Below are 21,642 nucleotides of genomic sequence, written 5' to 3' on the forward strand. Positions count from 1 at the left end.
AACTATCACTATTTGCAGACGATATGATATTATATATAGAGAACCCCAAAAACTCCACAGAAAAGCTAATTCAACTCATCAATCAGTTCAGTAAAGTGGCAGGATACAAAATCAACACGCAAAAGTCAGTAGCCTTCCTATACACAAACAATAAATCTGAAGAAGAAGAAATCAAAAAGACCATTCCTTTTGTTATTGAAACAAAAAAAATCAAATATTTGGGAATAAATCTAACAAAAGAGGTAAAGGACCTATACAAAGAAAACTATAAAACACTGTTAAAAGAAATAGAAGAAGACACAAAGAAATGGAGAGACATCCCCTGCTCATGGATTGGAAGAATAAACATTATTAAAATGGCCATCCTTCCAAAAGCAATATACAGATTCAATGCTATTCCAATCAAAATTTCAATGTCATTCTTCAAAGAAATAGAACAATTATTGATGAAATTCATATGGAATCACAAAAAACCCCGAATAGCCAAAGCTCTCCTGAAAAAAAAAGAAGGGAATGGAGGCATCACACTCCCAGACTTCAAACTATACTACAAAGCCATAATCATCAAAACTGCATGGTATTGGAACAAGAACAGACATACAGACCAATGGAATCGAATAGAAAATCCAGAAATAAACCCACAGATTTATGGTCAACTAATCTTTGACAAAGGAGCAAAGAATATGCATTGGAGCAAAGAAAGTTTGTTCAATAAATGGTGCTGGGAAAACTGGGTCGCTACATGCAAAAGAATGAAGCTTGACCACCACCTCACACCATACACAAAAATCAACTCAAAATGGATTAAAGATCTAGACATAAGACCTGAAACCATAAAATATATAGAAGGAAATATAGGCGAAACACTACGTGATTTGCACATCAAAGACATCTTTACAGACACATCACCCAAAGCAGTGATAGTGAAGGCAAAGATAAACAGCTGGGACTACATCAAATTAAAGAGCTTTTGCACAGCAAAAGAGACAATAACAAAAACAAAGAGAAACCCCACCAACTGGGAGAACATTTTTGCACCCAACACTAATGATAAAGGACTGATCACAAAAATCTGCAAAGAGCTGATGAGACTCAACAACAACAAAGAAAATAATCCAGTCAAAAAATGGGCAGAAGAGCTTAAAAGAAACTTCTCTGAAGAGGAAATGCAAATGGCCAACAGGCATATGAAAAAATGTTCAACATCACTTGTCATCAGGGAAATGCAAATCAAAACTACCATGAGATACCATCTTACACCAGTGAGAATGGCACATATTAAAAAAACTAGCAACAACAAATGTTGGCGAGGGTGTGGAGAAAAAGGAACTCTTCCGCACTGTTGGTGGGAGTGCAAACTGGTCCAACCACTGTGGAAAGCTGTGTGGAGATTTCTGGACCTACTAAACATAGAGCTTCCATATGATCCAGCAATTCCACTCCTAGGTATTTACCCAAAGGACACAGAAACATCAATTCCAAAGAACACCTGCACCCCTATGTTTATAGCAGCACTGTTTACAATAGCTAAGCTTTGGAAACAACCCAAATGCCCAAAAATAGATGACTGGATCAAGAAGATGTGGTACATATATACCATGGAATATTACTCAGCATTCAAAAAAGATAAACACATGCAATTTGCAGCAACATGGATGGCGCTGGAAGGGATCATGCTCAGCGAAATAAGCCAAAAAGAAAAAGAAAAATACCGGATGGTCTCACTCATAGCAGGAATCTAGAAAACTTAAATAAGGGACCAGGAAAATGAATAACTATAAGATAGTGAAAATCAAAATCAACAAAAAACTATGAACCAGAGACACTTTTAGGGGGGCGGGAGGGGAGGGATTGGGGTCAGAATGGGGGGGCTGCAATTGTATGGGGAATATAACAATAAAATTTATAAAAAAAAAAAAAATATAATTAAGAAAAAAATAAAAAAAAAAAAATAAATTGTTGCATTATGTTATTATTAAAAATATGAAAATATATTGCCTCTATTTCTACCACAGATCCTTTCACAGTAATAAATATAAGATCATGTTTTCCCTTGTCTTGTTGCTTCAGTCAGAAATTCACTTAAATCTCTCTTCTCTTTTCCATTCTCCCAAATTCTTCAAGAGTCATTACAGAATAAAGCACAATGCAAAAGCATTATGTCGAAAAGTCCCAAGGAACTCTGGACTTGCTGCAATTTCAGATCTTGCAATTTCTTTTATAAAATTATAGCTGATTTATAGCATATGCTTAATTTTGCAAAGATATTGTTTATTTAGGCTATTTTTAGTTTGGAAATTACCACGTCATTTATTCACATCATTTACTCCAGAAATGGAGTTCATTAGCAAATATTTTAATCCATGTTATTGATACAAATGAGCTATGATAAACTCTACATAATTCAGATAGAATATAAATGGATCAGCCTAACTTTGAAAGAGCAATGAGGTCAAAGTATTTTGAGAGGGTAACCAACCATTCAGGGGGACAGCTGGCACCCAAGTGTACAAGCCACAAGTGACAGGGATGTCACATTGGCAGCCTGCCCACCACCCCTCACCAGCCAGCCTGTACCTTGGGAGTGGGCTGGGTGCTGGGGTCACAGCTCCCTTTGCGTTCTAGGTCAACTTTAATAACCCCTAGCCCCCAAATCCTGAAGAGATCCTCATGAACCCTCAGAATTGCAGGCTGCCCTGAGAAACGATGGTGATAATTAACTCTAACATTTTCCAATTTTGCTTTGACTATCACAAAGGAAGGTGTTTTCCAAAGGTCTCGTGGCTGAATAGAAAGATTTCAGACAAGGGGCCTCCCTGGTGGCGCAAGGGGTTAAGCATCCCATTACGAAGCAATTCGCACAACAGGAGTTCGGATCCCCTCAGCCGACCAGGGAGCTGCCCACATGGCACAGCAGACCTCTCCTGACTCACCTGCTGCTCCCCTTAGCAGTGTATCTCAGCCAATCTGCCAGTTCTGTTCCCCACTCTGTCTCTGGTGAATCCTCTCACCCCCTGCATCTCTGGCCTGTACCCCAGCCCTTGTATGCATAAATAAATAAATCTTTAAAAAAATAAAAGAAAGATTTCAGACAAGATCATTTTTCTGACTCTTAGATTTTTTTAATTCTTAGATTATTTTTTCCTTTTCTTTTCTGGCAACTGCACTTTAAGCAGGATAAAGCATCCTACAGAAAATAAACTAGCAGGAAATCCACATGTGCACTATTTCGTTAACCAGAGTTCCCTCACACATGTGACGCTCTGTGTGAGATGACTGTTCTGTCAGAGAAAGACTGAAGTGTGAAGATGAGAGAAAACAAGGGGAGCTGTTAAAAATCAACTGCTCGAGGGATCCAGAGAACTGTCCTCCTGCCAGAACTTTGAGGCCAAAGAGGTTAATTATTTTCTGCCTTTACTATAAATACTTCGAAAGTGCTTTGTACTGGACAGACCATGGGCAGTGGACACTGCTTGATGTCAACGCAGAATCCATCCTTTCTTCCTCGCAACAACAGAATCGTTTTTTGTTTGGGGTGTCATCCCACCCCACCCAGTCACACAACTCAGGACCTCCCTCCTCCTTCCGCCCCCCTTGGGTGTGATGATTCTACAGATGGTCGCATCCTCCTTGTTAATGATTGGTTCAGGGTGGCCATAGGACCCAACCCTGCCCGATGAGCTGGGAGAAGAAGTCTGAGGCACAGAACGGGTCTCAGTGCCTAGGAGGAAAACCTGAAGAAGGAGCCAAAGCTGCTTCTTTCTCTGGGTAGCGTGACTGAATGCAGTTCCTGGGACCAAGGCCGCCATGTGGCCATCATTGTGAGGATAAATTCTCCAAGGAAGGGAATGGGGAGAAGGTTGTTCCCTACATCACTGAACAGCCTCTGCTGTGCGCAATGAATTTCCTTATGGTTCCAGCCATTTTGAGTCTGGGGTCTAGAACAAGGTTCAAGGGCTTTTCAGTTATCCTTTCACCTTCTGAGCTAACTAAGTGCCCGTCACACCCACCTCCCTTTAGAGGCAACTGCACAGGTCAGTGAGAACATGTGGTATGAGTCTCCTGAAGGTGCTGTCACAAAGTACTGCGAAGAGATGGCTTAAAACACGCTGTTATTCTCACGCTGTTCTGGAAGCTAGACGCCTCAAATCAAGAGGTTGGCAGGACTATGCTATCTTTGAAACTCTAGTGAAGAATCCATACCATGACTTTTTCTTAGCTTCTGATGTTGCTGGCAATGCTTGGTATTCCTTCTTCTGTAGACACATCACTAATCTCTGCCTCCATCATCACAAAGAGCTCTCCTTGTATGCCTGTGTCTCTTCTTACAAGATCAGTCATATTGGATTAGGACCCACCCTAAGCAAGTATGACTTCGTCTCAACTCATTACACCTGCAAAGACTCCGTATCCAAATAAGGTCACATTCACAGGTGCCAGGAGTTAGGGCTTCAGTATACCTTTGGGGGACACAATGCAACACATAAGCGTCTGGCATAGTAGCCCCAATTGATAAACCCAGAGGATGGCACTTGGTCCATGGTCAGACAGTCTGCAAGATGCAAATATCAAGAGAGTTGTCCAATGGGAACGGGATGACCTGGGTTCAAACGCCAATACTTACTACCCATGTATCCTTAGGTAACTTTTTAATTTCTTGAGAACTTAGTTACCTCGTCTATAAAATGGGGAAACTAACTAACTATCTCATAAGGTTGTTGTGAGGATTAAAAGAGTAAATACAGAAAGAGTACTTGCAGAGTGCTTGGCACAGAGAAAGCTCCCAGAAAGCACCAGCAACCATATGGTCCTCACTGTCTACCCTTCCATTTTATGACAAGTGTCTTAAAAAGCTAAGTTTCTGCTTGCAGCTTCTTCAGAGTTTTACAACCTGGCTCCTATCCCATCATCCCCTGGCCTGGCTTTCAGGATGCTGTCAGGAGCAGACTGGTAAGTTTAACCTTCCTCAACTTCCCTTCCTGGAAGTTCTCTGGACTTTCCAAGAAATGTGCTCATGGGATCTTAACCTCTGTCCTCATTTCTACACCAAAATTGAGCTTTCATACACTGGTCCTGAGTCCCTACACGCTCGATGTTCACGTCACCTCCTGTCCGTTCTCTCCACATGTCTAAGTTTCCAGGGGGCATTATGGGGAGGGGGGGTGTCTCATGGGTAGCTCGAACCCAACACATCTAACAGAGAGCCGTCACAGCCTCTTCCTGACATCTGTATTTCCAGGAGTGGCTCAGACTCTGTCTCCCCAACTCCAAGTGCAGCCATATTTGCCTCTGCCTTTCCCTCCACACTTGCGTCCCATGTTCGTTACTGCCTCATGTCAGGACCGCAGACACAGGTACCAGTTTCTCCCACGTGCAATCCACCCCGCTCACCACCAGCATAACCTTCTTTCATCCATGTGTTGTTCTTGCTGTCCTGCTCCTTTGAACTCTAAATGACTTCTTGCTATTTAGCATATATCTCTGGGAATCTCTTTAGGCTAAATAGGGTTTTCAAACCAGGGCCCTGGACCCCTCCACAAGAATTTTTAAATTCTTTTTATTTTTCATTTAAAAGTTAACATCATTTAAAAATAGCACATGCATACTGTGACCAGGTTTTGCCACTTTAACTCCGGGGTTATGTTCCCATCAATATGGCTCCCACTGATACCTTCCATGAGTGGGGAGACATTTCACATCAAATGAAGATCCAGTCACCGGAGTGACCTTCACAGAGATTTCACAGTGGACGGAGCAGAAAAAGGTGGTGCAGAGAGGAGTTATCAGACCTAGTGAGAAAGCTGGACTGAACTCAAAGAACCCCCAGGGCAGCAGCCCATACCCTGTTGCATCACCAGCAGCAACTGCATTTTAGCAAAATAGCAACATCCTTCATGTGAAATAAATGTGGCAGATCTGTATTTTTTTTCTTTAGCTTTAAGGAGTTATATGTAAATCTGATTCGATTCTTACAGCTATTTGGAGTGTAAGGTGTCTACAGTTAGTTTTATATCTGCACATACTTACATGTCCTTATAATAAAAATAATTCAAACCCACTTTAGAGATTCTTAATTACTGGCCTGCACTACTGGAGTCTGAGAAACCATGAAGAACATGAGTAACCATGAAGAATACGAGCTTTAGTGTCAGACAGACGTGGTTTGAAATTCTGGATACATTAATTTATGACTCGCTGACAAAGAGCAAGTTTTCTATCAGTACAAGGGGAAAATAGTATAACCTTCCTATTAGGGTCTTGATTAAGTAGAACAATGTATTTCTAGGGTCAAAAATCATTTGCAAAAAATAAGCACAGAATTGTATCAGCTACAATTAGTATCATATTTTTCCTACTAAATTGGTGACCACAGTTCTGGAATCAAGAGATTTTTGAAAGGAAATGGAAGGGAAAGGATGTAGTTAGCAAAATAATAATAATAATAATAAGTTGCTCTTCCCTTTTTGACCCAAATAAAATGTGTGAGGTTGAGTAGGAGCGCAGCTGGGAGCCAGTGTTGGGTTAACACAATATGCTCTGCTAGCATCTGCCTCTTGGGGGATGCTCAAGGGGATGAGGAGGGAGAGAGAACACACCCCAAATCACAGACATCAAATTTCTACAGAGGCCATATTCTACAGGAGATATTATTTCTGAGAAACGAGGGTGCATGGCAGCAGCATTCAATAAAACTGATTTGCTGTTATTGTATGTATCGTGCACGACCTTATACTCATGGGAAATATTGTACATTTTCTATTTGCGATTGTGATATAAATTTTCTTTTAAAAATAAATGACTATATAGAAATCTTAGAAATAAAGTCAATTTTAATATTAAGTACATAATGAAAACATTTTTGTATTCATTAGATAAATACCTAGAAGTATAACAAATGAATCTTATGGTATTTCTAATTTTTTTCCCTCTGCAGTGGCAACAAGGATCCACAAGAGGGCGCTCCAGGAAGGTGCGTCCAGGAGCAATTGCTCTGATTCTTAAAACAAATGCTTAGGAGCTAATATTTTCTCCTCCTTCCTTGGCACTCCCACCCCCAGGCAATAATAATTTTTATTTTAAAAATGACACAACTGCTCACCTATGGTGATCTGGCTGACGCAACTGTAGTAGCTGCCCGTCGTTGCTGAGGAAAGGTTATAACTCCCACAGCTCACGTCCTTGTCTGTTAAGAAAGCAAAAGGGAAGGTGAATTATGTCCTGGTAAACACTATGACCACATTGTGAATGTGAATCCACTCTGTGCCTGGGCAACCTCACATTTACTGGTTCACCCGCTGATACTTCAGGAACACAAAGTGCCAGGCACTAAAAAAAAAACACACCCAGACTCTCCACAGCAGCTAATTTCAGCCTGGTGTCACCGTTACTATACTGTACTCAGGGAGGAGTGCAGAGGCAGGTTAAAGACCACCTGGTCTGGACTAGAGGGTATCAGGGAGGGCTTCTTGGAGGAAGTGACATCTGAACTTAAGCCTAGAACTGAGTCTCTACCTAGACAAAAGAGAGATGAATTGAGGGAAACATCAAGGCAGAGCTATCAATGTCTGCAGGCTCAGAGGCACAGCCAGCCTGGTGAGTTAGCAGCTGGACACAATAATAAAAGGACTACGATGGGTCTAATTAGCCATGCTAGCAAATTTGGATTTTGCCTGGAGAGCAGGATCCCATTTTTCAATTCAAAACAATCACTTGCAGGCAGTTACAAGGACAGACTGGAGGAGGGTGAGAGAAGAGGCAGAAAGATGCCTTGATGAGGCCACTGCAGTAATCTGGATGAGAAGTGACATGGCCAAACCCTGGGAGAAGAGGGCTTGGAGATGGAAATGAATGTCCCTTCAAAGTGTGCAATGTGCCCTGCATTGAATTCCTCACTACTGTGAACAGAAAATGCTCTGGGCAAAGGGGGTTAACAATTAAAAACAGAACTACCACGTGACTCCGCACTTACACTGCTAGGTATTTATCCAATGAACATGAAAACATGTTCACTCCTAAATTCACAGCAACACTATTCACAATAGCCAAGTCTTAGGCACAGTGGAATATTAATCAGTGGTTAAAAAAAAAAAAAGATGAAATCTTGCCATTTGCAAGAGCATGGATGGACCTTGTGGGGATTATACCTAGTAAATAAGTCAGGAGGAGAAAGGCACACGCTGCATGATATTACTCTTATGTGGAATACAAAAAAGCAAAGCAAACAAAACAAAACAAAAACATTTAGAGTCTGGCAACAGAAGGGAGATTACTGGGTGGCTGGAACAGGTAGAGGGGTCAGTTGGATGGTGGTGGGCGAGGTGTGGTCTAGACACTTGTCCAGAGGTGAAAGTGGTAAACAAGTGTTACTGCAATAAAATTCATTTTTAAAAGAAACCCAAACTTTACTTCTCCATAACCTCTTAGCCTGTTGTAGGGTAAGTGATTATCAGGCTTTTCTGCCCTCCAGCCATTAGGATTGATGATGGATCCTTGCAGTCCTGAATGCATGCCTGATGGCGGGCACCTGGAGTAGGGTGTGGGCATAGGTAGATGGGATTCATCTTGGCTAAGACTGGGCTTATAAGGGTGGCGTCACGGGGACGCCAGGAGGAGAGCAGAGAAGCAGAACAAGAGCGAAAAGGAGACCAAAAGAGAGGCAGAGACCACCAGAGAAGGCTGGAGAGCCCAGAAAGAGTGAAGACTTGATGGGGGTTGGGAGGCTGGTAGGCCTCTGCCTGCACCTCTGCCTGCCGCGTACCTGGTAAATCCCAATAAAAGCCTGAAAAGCCACTGAGGGATCTAGGACTCTCTCCTTCACGCAGCTGCTCGGGTCATGGGGATCCCGCTCCATGCCCTCCTGCCGCTACACCTGTCCATCCATGTGGTCTCGCCCACCCATATCATCTCACACACAGTGACGAACAGGGAGCTGTGACCCTCGCTCAGATGCAAGTCATACCCCAGCACGTGGCAGAACAGAGCTCAAGTCATGATCAGAACTGCTTCAAAGTATTTATAAAAATGGCAGGGGTACAAAAAAGCAGTTTTCGAAAATGTAAAGAAACATCTATGTATTATAAAGCACTACCGGTGAGAACAGAGTCGACTGTAATAACAGTGCACAGCTGAGCTATCAGAGACGTGTGAATATTACATGGTATGTGATTGTAGGAAAACCTGAGAAGCAGATCTATACAGGTAAAAATTCTAGGTCTAGAGGAAAAAAATAATGAGTAATGATTAGTCAAATGCATTCATGGGCAAAGGGTATCTGGAATCACGTGAGAGTGAGATTCAATGAGAGCAGTGAGGATGAGTAGGGAAGAAGGTTTTGTTAGGAGGAAAGTGCTAGCAGGTACCAGGACAGAGAAGGCAGGAAAGGGGCCCTTCGTCTGAAAGAGTGGGGACTCTCTGGGGCCACATTAAGGCCACTGTGGGTCCAGAGACAGAAGGTAAGCTGCTGAAAATAGCTCTTTAATGCAGGGGAACTATAAGAGCATGTGGCTGACTCCTCCTTTAAGAAGCATTTCTAGACCATCCCTCTCTGAGGAGCAGCCTGAACAGACACCCTCCTGCAGCGCTGAGAGGTGAGACCGCAGGGGCTCATGGGGATCCTAGCCCAAGGCTGGTCCAGGCAGACCCACATGGCATTCAATTTGTGATTCCCAAAGCTTAGCACTGCGCCTGTTCTAGGTAAATCCTGAGCATACGTTCGCTGGAAAGGAAAAAGGAGTGCATGAAATTAAAGAATCAGCAATGACCATCTCCCACCCCTGGCTAGAAGCTCAACAGAGGCTGCTGTGAGCAAAGAGACAGAGCTCCGGGCTGGGAGCAGGCCCCCCTGGGTTTGAAGTCCAGCTTTGCTGTACACAAGCTCCTGGAAGGCTCATCAAGCTGTTGACTTCCCACAGTATTAGCTTTTCCTTCTGGAAAATAGTGAGAATATGCTTATCTCACCTTTTCAAGGGAAGAAAGGGTATGGTTAGTAAAAATAAATCAGCTACTCAAAATGCATTGTTAGCAAATGATTTAGAATATATCCGTGGAATCAGCTGAATCAACAAAACCCAGACTTAAAACATATCAGACTACTCTGACCAGTCTAGCGTTGTCATTCCTCATCTTAAGCCCTTCACTAATGAAGTATCCTTAAAAGATTTTGAAAGGCAGGAGAACTTCCAGGGACAAGGTCAGTGGCATTAAAGGTACATAGAATGAGGGCCTCCCCGGTGGCGCAGCGGTTGAGCGCTGGGTGGCGAAGCTGCCCGCAGCCTCTGTAGTGCTGGTTCAAGTCCTGGCTGCTCCCCGGCCACCGGAGGAGGGTCCCACATGGTACGCAAACCTCTCCTGCCGCCCGCTGCTCCCCTCAGCAGTGTACTTCGGTCCTTCTGCCTGTTCTGCACCCCCGCTCTGGCTCTGGTGAATTCTCTCACCCTCCCGCGCTTCTGACTGTACCCAGTGCTTGTATAAATAAATAAAAATAAATCTTTAAAAAAAAAAAAGGTACATAGAATGAGAGAGAAAGAAGGAGGAGAGACAGAGACAGATTGATTCACCAATGCAGAAATGCTCTAAATGGGGAGAGAAGAAAAGGAGTGAAGGAGAAAGCACACTGAAAAAAACAAGTAATCGACAAGAAATAGAACACTTGAGTTAGGAATGCATGCCTGGGATGAGGCTGTGAATAAATTTGAATGATAAAACTATTGAAATTTGTATCAAATCAGAATGCCAGAAGGAGGGCATAATTTTGGTGACTGTATTTTATAAAGACTCAAAGCACAAAAGTACAAAGGCCTGAGGCAATAATGGCGCCAGATGACTATAAAAAGGACAGTCTTTCTTCCCCTATACAGGGATTTAAAATGCTGTACTTTTCAAGAGGGCTTGAATACCCATGTGATCCTTTATGAATCCACTGCAGTTAAATTAAAAAATCAGGTAACTAGTGGAAAAACTTGAGACAATGAATGAGATTAATAATCTTGTGGGTTCTAGAGTTAGATTATCTAACTCTAGATTCTTATCTAGATTATATTAGACCCCCGACTCACAGGCACATTGTTTTACCTTCACACAGCTCTTTTTCCTTGTATGGGCAATGGGAATAATAAAGGCACCTCCCTTATAAAGCAGCACATAGTATGCCACTTGGGTTAGCTGTGATTTTAATTTATAGTTTAAAAGGATATATCCATGTGGCGCTGGAAGGGATCATGCTCAGCGAAATAAGCCAAAAAGAAAAAGAAAAATACCGGATGGTCTCACTCATAGCAGGAATCTAGAAAACTTAAATAAGGGACCAGGAAAGTGGGTAACTATGGGAAAGTGAAAATCAAAATCAACAAAAAACTATGAACCAGAGACACTTTTAGGGGGGCGGGGGCGGGAGGGGAGGGATTGGGGTCGGAATGGGGGGCTGCAGTTGTATGGGGAATATAACAATAAAATTTATAAAAAAAAAAAAAAAAAAAAAGGATATATCCATGAGATGGTATACTATATAGGGAAGAAAAATGAATAAAACTACACAGACGATTTTGCTTGGATCTCACAAATATAATGCTGAATAAAAGCAACTCCCAAAATGATATATGATATTTATGAAAATGCACACAACAAACTAAAGTATATTGTTTGTGAATGCATATGAATGGAAAGACCAGTTTTGTTTTTTTTTTTTTAAAAGCAACAAAATAATTAGCCCAAAGTTCAGCATGGTGGTTCCATCTGGTGAGGATGAAAGTTGTTTGAACTGTGTAAGGTACAGGGAGAAGGGGTGGGTTCGGCTTCTTGATCTACACATTTGTCGCATGGGATTCACCTTACAATTATGTGTGAAATTGTAAATTTGTCCTAGCCCTGCATCTGTATATATATTATAGTTTACAATAATTTTTTTCATAGCGGGGCAGAAATCATGGCAGAGCAAAGCAGGAATGCAAATTCTGTAAAATGTTTAAGAAAAGAGATGCTGAAACCAAACACTTGCCCTTTGCCAGACACTACGCTAAATATTATTTCATTGACATCCTTGATGGCATTTAAACTTCAAAACATCTCTTTTAAGAGGGCCTCCCTGGTGGCCTAGGGGTTAAGTCACAGTGCTATCACTGCGAAGGCCGAAGTCTGGAGCCACATCCCCAGCCAGGGAGCTGACCAAGGTATGACACAGCAGACCTTTCTTGTCTTGCCCGCAGCTCCCCTCAGCAGTGTATTTCAGTAGATTCACCTGTCCTGCTCCCCTCTCTGTCTCTGGCAACTCCTCTCACCCCCACCCCCATACCTCTGGCTTGTGCTCCAGTTCTTCCATGCAAAAATAAATAAAATCTTTTCCAAAAAAATCTCTTTTAAGGTAGATGTGATTACCCCATGACACAGATGAAATTCAGGGATACTCAAAAATTAGGGAAGTAGTCCAGATACAGACTTATGGAAAGTCACAAAGTAGGAATGAATATCCAGGTTGTCTTCCACTGGACAAATATTTGCAAACAGAACCAAAGATAGAAGGAGGACCAATTGGTGCTCAATAGAGTTAAGTGGATTCCTCCTGTATCTGATGACATCTGTGACACTGGTTCTGCAGAGAACGAGATGGATGTTATCATGGGAACTCTGCTTTCAAAATGAACATATGCATTTTGTCTCAAATTATTTTGGGTCAATTCATAACTGGTATTATCTCAGAACAAAATCAGGCCTGTCTCAATAGCCAAGCTTCTAAAAGCAGCTGTCATCTTCACCACGGTAGAAAAAGAAGACATCAGTCTGCTTACATCTTTCCAAGGACTGTAGGATGTGAGTAAATATGCAGGCAACTCTAAACAAAGTCTGTCAATAGAAAATGATCATTATAGGGCCTCCCCGGTGGCGCAGCGGTTGAGCGCTGGGTTGCGAAGCTGCCCGCGGCCTCTGAGGCGCCGATTCGATCCCCGGCTGCTTTCCGGCCACCAGAGGAGGATCCCACATGGCGCGCAGACCTCTCCTGCCGCCCGCTGCTCCCCTCAGCAGTGTACTTTGGTCCTTCTGCCTGCTCTGCTCCCCGCTCTGGCTCTGGTGAATTCTCTCACCCTCCCGCGCTTCTGACTGTACCCAGTGCTTGTATAAATAAGCAAACAAACAAATAAATAAATAAAAAATATTAAAAAAAAAGAAAATGATCATTATAATGTCTGATTTGGGAGTTTTTTAAAGAAGAATTAAAATACTAAATCAAAATCAAAGGTCTGTTCAGGGTACCAGTGAACATTACATTTCATGTTAGCAAATATAATAATTCGAAGGCAAACTTGCACTCCCATGTTCATTGCAGCACTTTTTACATAGCCAAGCTGTGGGAAAAACCCAAAACAGACATGTGGTAGGCATACACAATGGAATACTATTTGGCCATCAAAAATGATAAATCCAGTGCCATTAGAAGCAACATGGATGGAGTCAGAAATTTATGCTATGCAAAATAAGTCAGAAGGAAAAAGACAAATAGTGAATGGTGTCACATGTGGAATATAGAAAAAATAGACGAAGGGGCAGATAAAACCAACTCAAAAACTAGCCCTCAAAAGCTGACAAATGCACTGAGACATTCAGAAAGGGAGGGGGGAAGGAAGAGAAAGCACAAAACGGGAACAGACCACAGTGGACTACTGTGGAGGATTATGGGTGCTTTGGTGGTGTGAGTGCTATGACAAGATCACCCCCAGGGGATCCATACTTCCAAAATACAAACAACAATGTAAAGCAATGTTACTGCAATTAAAAAAAAAAAGTTTTTTTAAATGAAATACTGAATTCTTATCCACTCAGAGTCTATAAGACCCATATGCAATTTTCTTTTTGTATGCTGAGAATAAGATCATACACATCCTGCTTTAGATTATTTTATCTTGTTAGAAATAACTGTGTAAATAAAATACCCCAAATTTGCAATATGATAAGAGTATTTTACCACCCATTCTTCTAATAGGAAGTATGGAGGGTGTCAAACATATTAAACCAGGCAGTCTTTGCTAAAAAAAAAAAATAATAAATTTTGTGTTAGTTCCACAAAATGTAACGCACAAGTGTGGGATTTGTTACGATTTAAGTAAAAGCAAAAGAGTAATTAGTAAAAGAACAGAAATAGACTTTATTGCCAAACCAGCCAGTTGTGTTAAAGGGAGTGAGAGACTAATGGGAAAGACTGGGAGAGGGGATTTGACAAGGAAATTCAACTGAGAAAAAATAAATAGAGAAAAAACAAATAAATGATAATAAAAGCAAAGGAAAACAGAAAATGAAAACAAATGGGCCTGAAATGGTACACATGTATTAGTAATAAGAACACATGTAAGTGGTCTAAATTTTCTATTTAAGAAATAGTGAGATGGATTTCTAAAAAAGATAAAAATCAACTAAATGCTGTTTATTGTAAGAGAAACACCTAAAACATAAGGACACAGAAAAGTTGAAAGTAAGAGAGATGACAGAGCAAGTCATACTAACCAAAATAAAGCTAGGAAGCTATGTTATATGGAGATGAAAAAAGGCTGGAAGACAAAAAGCATTATTAAGGATAAAGAGGCTTTAAAAAAATGTAAAAAGATTTGGGAAGACAAATAATGTGACATCTGGATGCTTCAAATAAATAACCTCAAAATGTATGAAGCAAGAAATTAATAGAAGGAGGGGCAGAAACTGACAAGTCCCCCATCAGAGAGGGAGCTGTAACAAATGGAGCAAAGAAACAGTTAATAAAAACAAAGAAAATTTGGAACTGTGAATCTTGTGGGCATCTTATCAAAATGAAGATCTTGATTTAGTAGCTCTGGGGTGAGCCTGGAATGATGCTTTTTTTTCTTTTCAGTTTTATTGAGAGATAATTGACAGCCACATTCCTCATAGATTTCCAGTTGGTGCCAAAGCTCGGGATCTCAGGACTCCCCGGAAATCCAGAATCCATCAAGCCTGGCAACACATCTCTCCCAGAAGAAAGGAAGGACAAATTTAAAAAAGAAAAAAAAAATACTTTCACTAAACCCTTAAAGCCATGTTACAAATCTGCTTAACCACATGGGTGAAACTCAAGAATTTGCCAAACAGATAAATAATACATAACTATTGATGTTACAAAAAAATTCACCACAGGATTTCTTTAACCACTGTCCACACTAGTGTACTGAAAATACCATTTAATTTAAATACATAAAAATACATATTTATTATGTAGAGAGAGCCACAATTGCCTCCTATCTGATTGCTTTAATAACTTAAAATTTATGCGTAAGAAGATTGAGAACCTACTAATAAAAAATATATAGTGGTACGCATACAGGTGTATGTACATGTATGCATATGTGTCTTCCTTGGAAACACCGGTATGACTTATTCCATGTTTGCTATGTATTTTATAGGCTTCTTGAAAGGTTAATACTCAAGGCCAACCTTTCCCTCCCAACTGTGTAACCTTTATCTGGTCACCAAATACCTTCCAGGGCCTCAACTTCCTCTTTTATATCATGAGTTAAATTCGTCGATTCAAGAAACTCTGAGGGCCAACCACACACTGCAGACCCCATCTGGCCCAGGCAGGAACTGATGCTTAGGGAGGGTCTCCAAGCTGCTGACCACCCAAAGTGCAGGAAGTGTGTTTCCACTCAACAGAGCTTTTCTACAAAAACATTAGTCTTTATTATAACAATAAGGACAATTAACACATCATAGTGCTGTAAATTATACTGCTACAGGGCTTTCTAGATTTCCAGAATAAGTTTTGCATTTGCTCTTTTGTGTGATCTTGGCAACAGCACTAGGAGACCAGGGAGGAAGGTGCTAGTTGTAGTAGTGACAGCCTCCCTGGCCCCTCCTGCACCACGGGGAGAGCCAAGCTGGAGGGCTAGGCCAGCCTTTATCCATCTAGTCTCCATGGTGCCTAAAGCCTTTCTTGAACCCTACGTGGAGAAAAGCCTTCCCTTTCTACTTGTACCTATGAGATTCAGTGTTAAAAATTCCAAGTTCTATTGTCATCTTTTCCAGATGGTGAGATCCATGAAAACAGGCATTTTTTTAAAAAATTTTGTTTGTACTTTCTGAGGTTTACAACTGTGCCTGACACCCAGCAGAGCACTCACAAAACATGTTGAGTGGTTAGATCTAGAAACTTCTTTGGTAGTTGTGGTCTGTTTGTCTAAGACTACTTTCTAGCTGAAAAAATCCATATGGCTATTACCAAGAACATAATGTTTTAAAGGGAAAGATTCAAATGCTTCATCACGGAATCAAAATATAATTTTAATTTCATTTTACCCCAGAAAGAAACTTCCAAAATGTGAAGGCCCAAAGGTCAAAGAATAATCGATGGACGCTTTGCTACAGCTTCTTAATAAAAAGGATCCTAATCAATCTTGACTAGGAGAGTCTGGTTTGCATAATAACAAGTACACCAGGTGGTGGCGACAAAAACAAAGCAAGTCATCAGAGAGCTCCCTGGCAGGAGTTCCCCTCCTCAGCATACATCTGATTTTACTACAGAGTGTGGAATCACTGGCTATTTTGATTGGTCCTCTTTACTGAAGGGTAAAAGGATTTTGCTTGTTATTTGCTATAGAAAAATGGGGTTTTAAAACTGGGGTGTGATATGCTGTCCCCTGTTATAGTCCATTCCGTCCTTCACTAAGTCAGCCAGCCAAGTATTGGTGGCCTACTAGGTGCCAGGCACCAGGACGACACAGATAAAAGATACAGTATTTGCCCTTTGGGATGCAACCAAAGAGGGCAGCGCTCCTGACAGTACAAAATGAAGAGCTGTTGGGGAGAGGTTTAGCCTGGGGGGGTCCCTTGTCAGATGGGAAGGGTGGGGGCAGGAGGAAGAGTGTTTCATGCATGGACGAGGCTCCAGATGCCTGAGAAGGCATCATATTTGTATCTGGGAGCCCAGATGGGGCGGCTGAGACCACAGTCAAAGTGAGCAGTAAGAGTGGACTCAACGAGACCAGCATAAGAGCAGGGAGGAAAGAAAATAGAACGGCATTAAAGAAGAAAAAAGTACAGGACTTGGGATGGAGAGGGTATTGGCTGGGAGAGGCAGCTGATAGGATAGTAACAGCTCATGCTTACTGAGCTCCTGAACATGTACCCCTCCTGTGTCCTTTACAAGTACTAGTGCATGTAAGCCTCCTAGTGAGCCCATTTTATAGATCAGAAAACTGAGGCACAGGAAGTAAACTGCCCAAAGTCACAGTTAATAAGTTCTGATGATGGTTTCACGCTGTTGACCCTCTCTAGAACATCCCCCATCTCCCAATCAGCCTTTCACATCACCCCCTCCAGGGACTGCATCAGCTGCTCCCTTCAATGCTGCATTATAGTTCTCAATTTAGGAGTCTGTCTCCTCTAGCTGACAGCGAGATTGCGTTCATCCTGGTACTCCTGGGTCCAGACTAGCATCCAGCACAGTTTGAGCTCAGCGGCTGGAGTTATTCTATAGGAAGCAGGAATTCTGTCTTGGACACAGGTAGGAATAGGCAGGTAGAGAAGTTTAGCAGGTAGCTTGCTACAAATGCAGCGCACAGAAAAAAGTTCTGAGTGCTGACTTCTAATCAGGAGTCACCAGAACAAAGGTGAGGTTAGCCTCAGAGCCCTCTAGCCCTCTCCTATACCCCCTTCCAGCCCGAACTCCTGAACTTCTTATCATCTATTGCCTTTCTTTGCTGAAGCCATGCCATCTGCCTGAAATCACCCACACACACATCTATATATCCACGCACTTTCTACTTCTTCCTAACTACCCTCCGGCACCAGGTTCTAGAGAGCCAACCTCTCTAAACCTGCACTTGAACTCCCTGCTCATTCTTGGACAGAATGTGGGGCTAACACTGGACTAATTCCTTAAAGGTCGATGTGCTTGCTAGTCAATTGAGCTTATTCTCACTAAGAGCCATTATTCATGTTTGTGCCCCAGAATACCTGACACTTTACTCACAACACCTCAGCACCTCAGCACAGTTTATGGGTCTCCCAATAAGGTAGACTTGGGACCACTGTGTAGAACAGGTTTATAATCAATGGCATCCACGTGGATGAGAATCAGACCGTAAAGAGGACAAAACCCAGGCAAACATGGGAGTTCATAGAGAAGAAGCAACTTAAAAGGTAGGAGGAAAATAAGGACAGAATAGTCACAAGAACAATACTAGCTCTGACTGTATGGCCCTCTTGTCTTACACAATTCTGATGGAAAAAAAAAATCACAGGGGGGGGGAAAAAAAAACATTGAGCAGAAGGGAAATGGAAGTTTCTGCCATAGGAAGGGTAGCTGACCTTGAAGGTGATAAGCTCATTTCTACCCCAGGACCTTTTCACTTGCTATTTTCTTTGTCAGGAATGTTCTTTACCCACAAAATTAAATGATTCACTCCTCTCCTTCATCTAAGCCTGTCCTCAGATATTTCCTCAGGGAAGTTTTCTCCATATAAAACAGTCCCCACTGTGCTCTATGAGCTTCGAGGCCCCTCAGTAAGGCCCCTCAAATCCCAGCTGACAGCTCCATGCCAGACAGTCCGGTCCAACAACAGTATCCTTCAGGTTCAGCTGGGACAAAGCCCCTGGGACAAAGCCCCTGTGTATGGCCGGGAACAAATCAAATCCCAGTCTTTTCCCTCTAAAAGAGACTTGTCACCCATTCTTGGTCTCATGCACATGGTTATGTAATGAGCTAAAAGCAGTTAGGAACCTAAACCATTTAAAGGACAAGAAAAGAAAAATGAGTGGAGCAACATTAACAATCCAGCATTGTAAATCTGCATCATCCACTGAACATATATGTTTATTAGGGAGCGTATTACAGTTTTTGATCACTTTGATCTCATTTCACAGGTCTAAGATATATGGGTCTTGATGGCTGATGTATGCTAAAATACAGAAAGAGCAAGTTCCAATACAGGATCAAAAATGCATATTAAGATGGAAGTTAATGAGGTTTACTGGAGGTTGCTGCTAATAAAATGCATACATAAGCCAATTTCTCTTCTTGGGAACTTAAAGCACACGGTCCACAGTATAGCTGTGCATTCTGTGGCAGCCCTTGTGCTAAAGATAGAACTGAGGTATTTATTAAATCAGTCGTATGAATATAAAAACTGAACCCTCTAAATTCCAGCCACAAAACTTAGGTGCTCCCCAACATGATATCTAAACTGAAAACTAACAAAACAGAAAGGGGACTTTTTTAAAGCCATTCAATTTTTCAGGGCTATGATTTGTGGAAGGACCAAGCACCCCCCACCCCAACCTCTGATCAGACAACAGCCTCAACAGCACACAGTGGGCAGAGAATATATTGAATGCACTCAAGTTTGTTTTTCTTTAATTCATTCAGTAGGCTGAAAACCCTCATGGGCTAACTTATCCTGTCATGTCTTGTGTCTCATGGCTTCAGACCAAAGGATAAGTGAGCGCTCCGTGGCCATTTAGGGATGGGGGAGGAAGAGAATGGAGTGTGATAAGAATATATTTTAAATAGCACAAATTCTAATATATTTATTTATATCTGTTTCTGTTCCCTTTAAGGCTCTAGAGAGAAACCTGTGTCATCTGTAGTTGCCATAAAATGATCTGCCACCCTTATCCTTTAATTACTAAAAAATACACTTGCTTTTCAGATATCATTACAGTTCTGACTTCATTTTCTCTACCTGGGTGTCCAATTAAGCTTTTAAGGCTTGTAGAAATTTATAGAACTGATTATCATGGGAACCTATTACTGAGAGTATCCACGGGGTAGCATGAGATCTACCAAGATATAAAAGTCAGAAGTTAATTCTTCTGCTAGAAAGAAGTGTACAGGTAGATTTTTACCAATGAATATGCCTTACACACCACAGGTATGGTGAATTATCCCCAGGTGGGAGCCCAAGGAAAGGCAGCACAGCGTCACATGTTAAATGTGCAGCAGGAGCAAGAACAACTCACATCCCAGTGCTCTGAATAAAAAAAAAAAAAGAAAAATAGGCCACTAGTATATAATTTGTAATTTGCTTGCAATTTAGCACTTCCAAGCATCCCCTGCAAGCCCTCAGAGCCACCTGAGTGATTGGTTTATACAGTTTAAATCCCAATCGAGAGACCAACCCCTTTAACCTTGGGAAGATGAGAAGGGGACATCACTGGCCTGGAGAATGAAGACTCAGGCCAAGGAGCAGCAATTTCCCTCCCACCAACCCCAGGCTTGGAAATGTCCCTGCAGACAGTCCCCAGAATTGCTCACTACCTTCCCATTTAAAAGACCAAAACTAGATGCTATCACAGCAACTGAAGGCAAGTCAGGGGGGGAGGGAGAGGGGCCCCACTTGAGTTCCTGCCTCCTACAACCCAGTCTCAGCAGCATCTCTGACAAAGGATTAAAAAGAATTGCTTTTTCCACACAAGCAGGAATGTTGATAAAAAACCCTTGTTGGCTTCCCCCACGCGCTAGATTTCTAGCTGAGTCTGAAACCTTCACTGTGATTTTTTTTTTCCCTTCAGAATTGTGCAGTGCCTTGAAAAACAATCACAATAATAAATACTTCTTTCTTTAACCAAAAGCAAAAAGGACGGGGCTATAATGCCTCCAATTTCCAGGGAACTTTTATTTCCAAGCCGATTTGTTGGTGCACTAAAAACATATTTTGGTGCATATTATTTTAACCTCCTAGCATCTGTCAGAGAGATGATCTCCTCTCTGATTTACAGATGGAAAAATGCAAGAACAGAAAAGTTTAAATAACTTGCCCAAGGTCAGTCAGGGACAAGATAAGCGCTGACTGATGGCCGACCTAACTCCAAACCTGGCACCACTAGAAAAGCATTTAACATCCCTTCCCCTCGGTGGTCTGAACCCAGTGGAATTTTTCTGGAGTCCCGAAGCTCCCAGACACCTCCCAAATTTTAGGCGTCTGCACTCCACCGACTCTGGCAAACACCCCCTGTTTCCAGGCAACCTCCAACCCTGCAGAACGTCGACCACCCCCGACACAGACCTCCAGCCCGGCATGCGCTGCAACCGGCTCCCTCCCTTTCAGACCCTCCCGCAGCCAAACCCCAAAGTTTCTCGGGGTGCTCGGACGGCTCCGGGCCCCCCCCCCCCCGCCCCAGCGCCCGGCAGCCCGCGACGGCCCCCCGTACCGTACGCAGTGAGGGAGGCCATCCTGGCCCGCGATCCGCCCAAGCTGGCCAGGGCGTCGGCGAGAGGCGCAGGCTGCGCGCCGCGCCCCTGGACGGCCGGCGCCTGGCCCGGCGAGTGCATGCGCTTGGCTCCCGCGGCGCCCGGCCGCCCTGCTCCTGGGCATGCCCAGTTAGCCGCCGCGAGCGCCCGGGAGAGGGGCCGCGCGCGGGTGCCCCCGGGTCTCGCTGCAACTGCGCGGGGAGCGAGGCGTAGCCGGGTCGCTGAGCTCGGGTCCCCGCGGGGATTGAACCTGCAGCGTGGGGCGCGCGCCGGGAGGGGGTGGGGGGAGGTGCGGGACCCGGGCGCACGGCCGCGGCCGCCCGACCGAGTGGACGCCGGATAAGACCCGGGCTGGGTCCACGCCAAGCTGGGCGCCCCTCGGGGTGGGTGGGGGTGGCAGAGGTGACGCTGGCAAGCGAAGGCTCGGGGAGGTCCGGGCGCGCACAGCCTCCAGCTCTCCC

The 21,642-nt window shown here is 43.0% G+C and overlaps 1 protein-coding gene across 1 annotated transcript in view; it reads right to left on the reverse strand.

Moving 5' to 3' along the window:
• Nucleotides 1–21,262, reverse strand: part of ANO4 (anoctamin 4) — a gene marked incomplete at both ends in the record, with an annotated part of 292,388 nt that extends 271,126 nt beyond the window's left edge. Inside the window, 2 exons of the mRNA XM_084255593.1 lie at nucleotides 7,100–7,183; nucleotides 21,142–21,262. Coding sequence (XP_084111719.1) covers nucleotides 7,100–7,183; nucleotides 21,142–21,262 — 205 coding nt within the window. The remainder of the gene's footprint in view (nucleotides 1–7,099; nucleotides 7,184–21,141) is intronic.
• Between the last annotated feature and the right edge of the window lie 380 nt (nucleotides 21,263–21,642).

Source organism: Talpa europaea (genome assembly GCF_964194135.1).
Source record: "Talpa europaea genome assembly, chromosome: 15".
NCBI classification, from domain to species: Eukaryota; Metazoa; Chordata; class Mammalia; order Eulipotyphla; family Talpidae; genus Talpa; species Talpa europaea.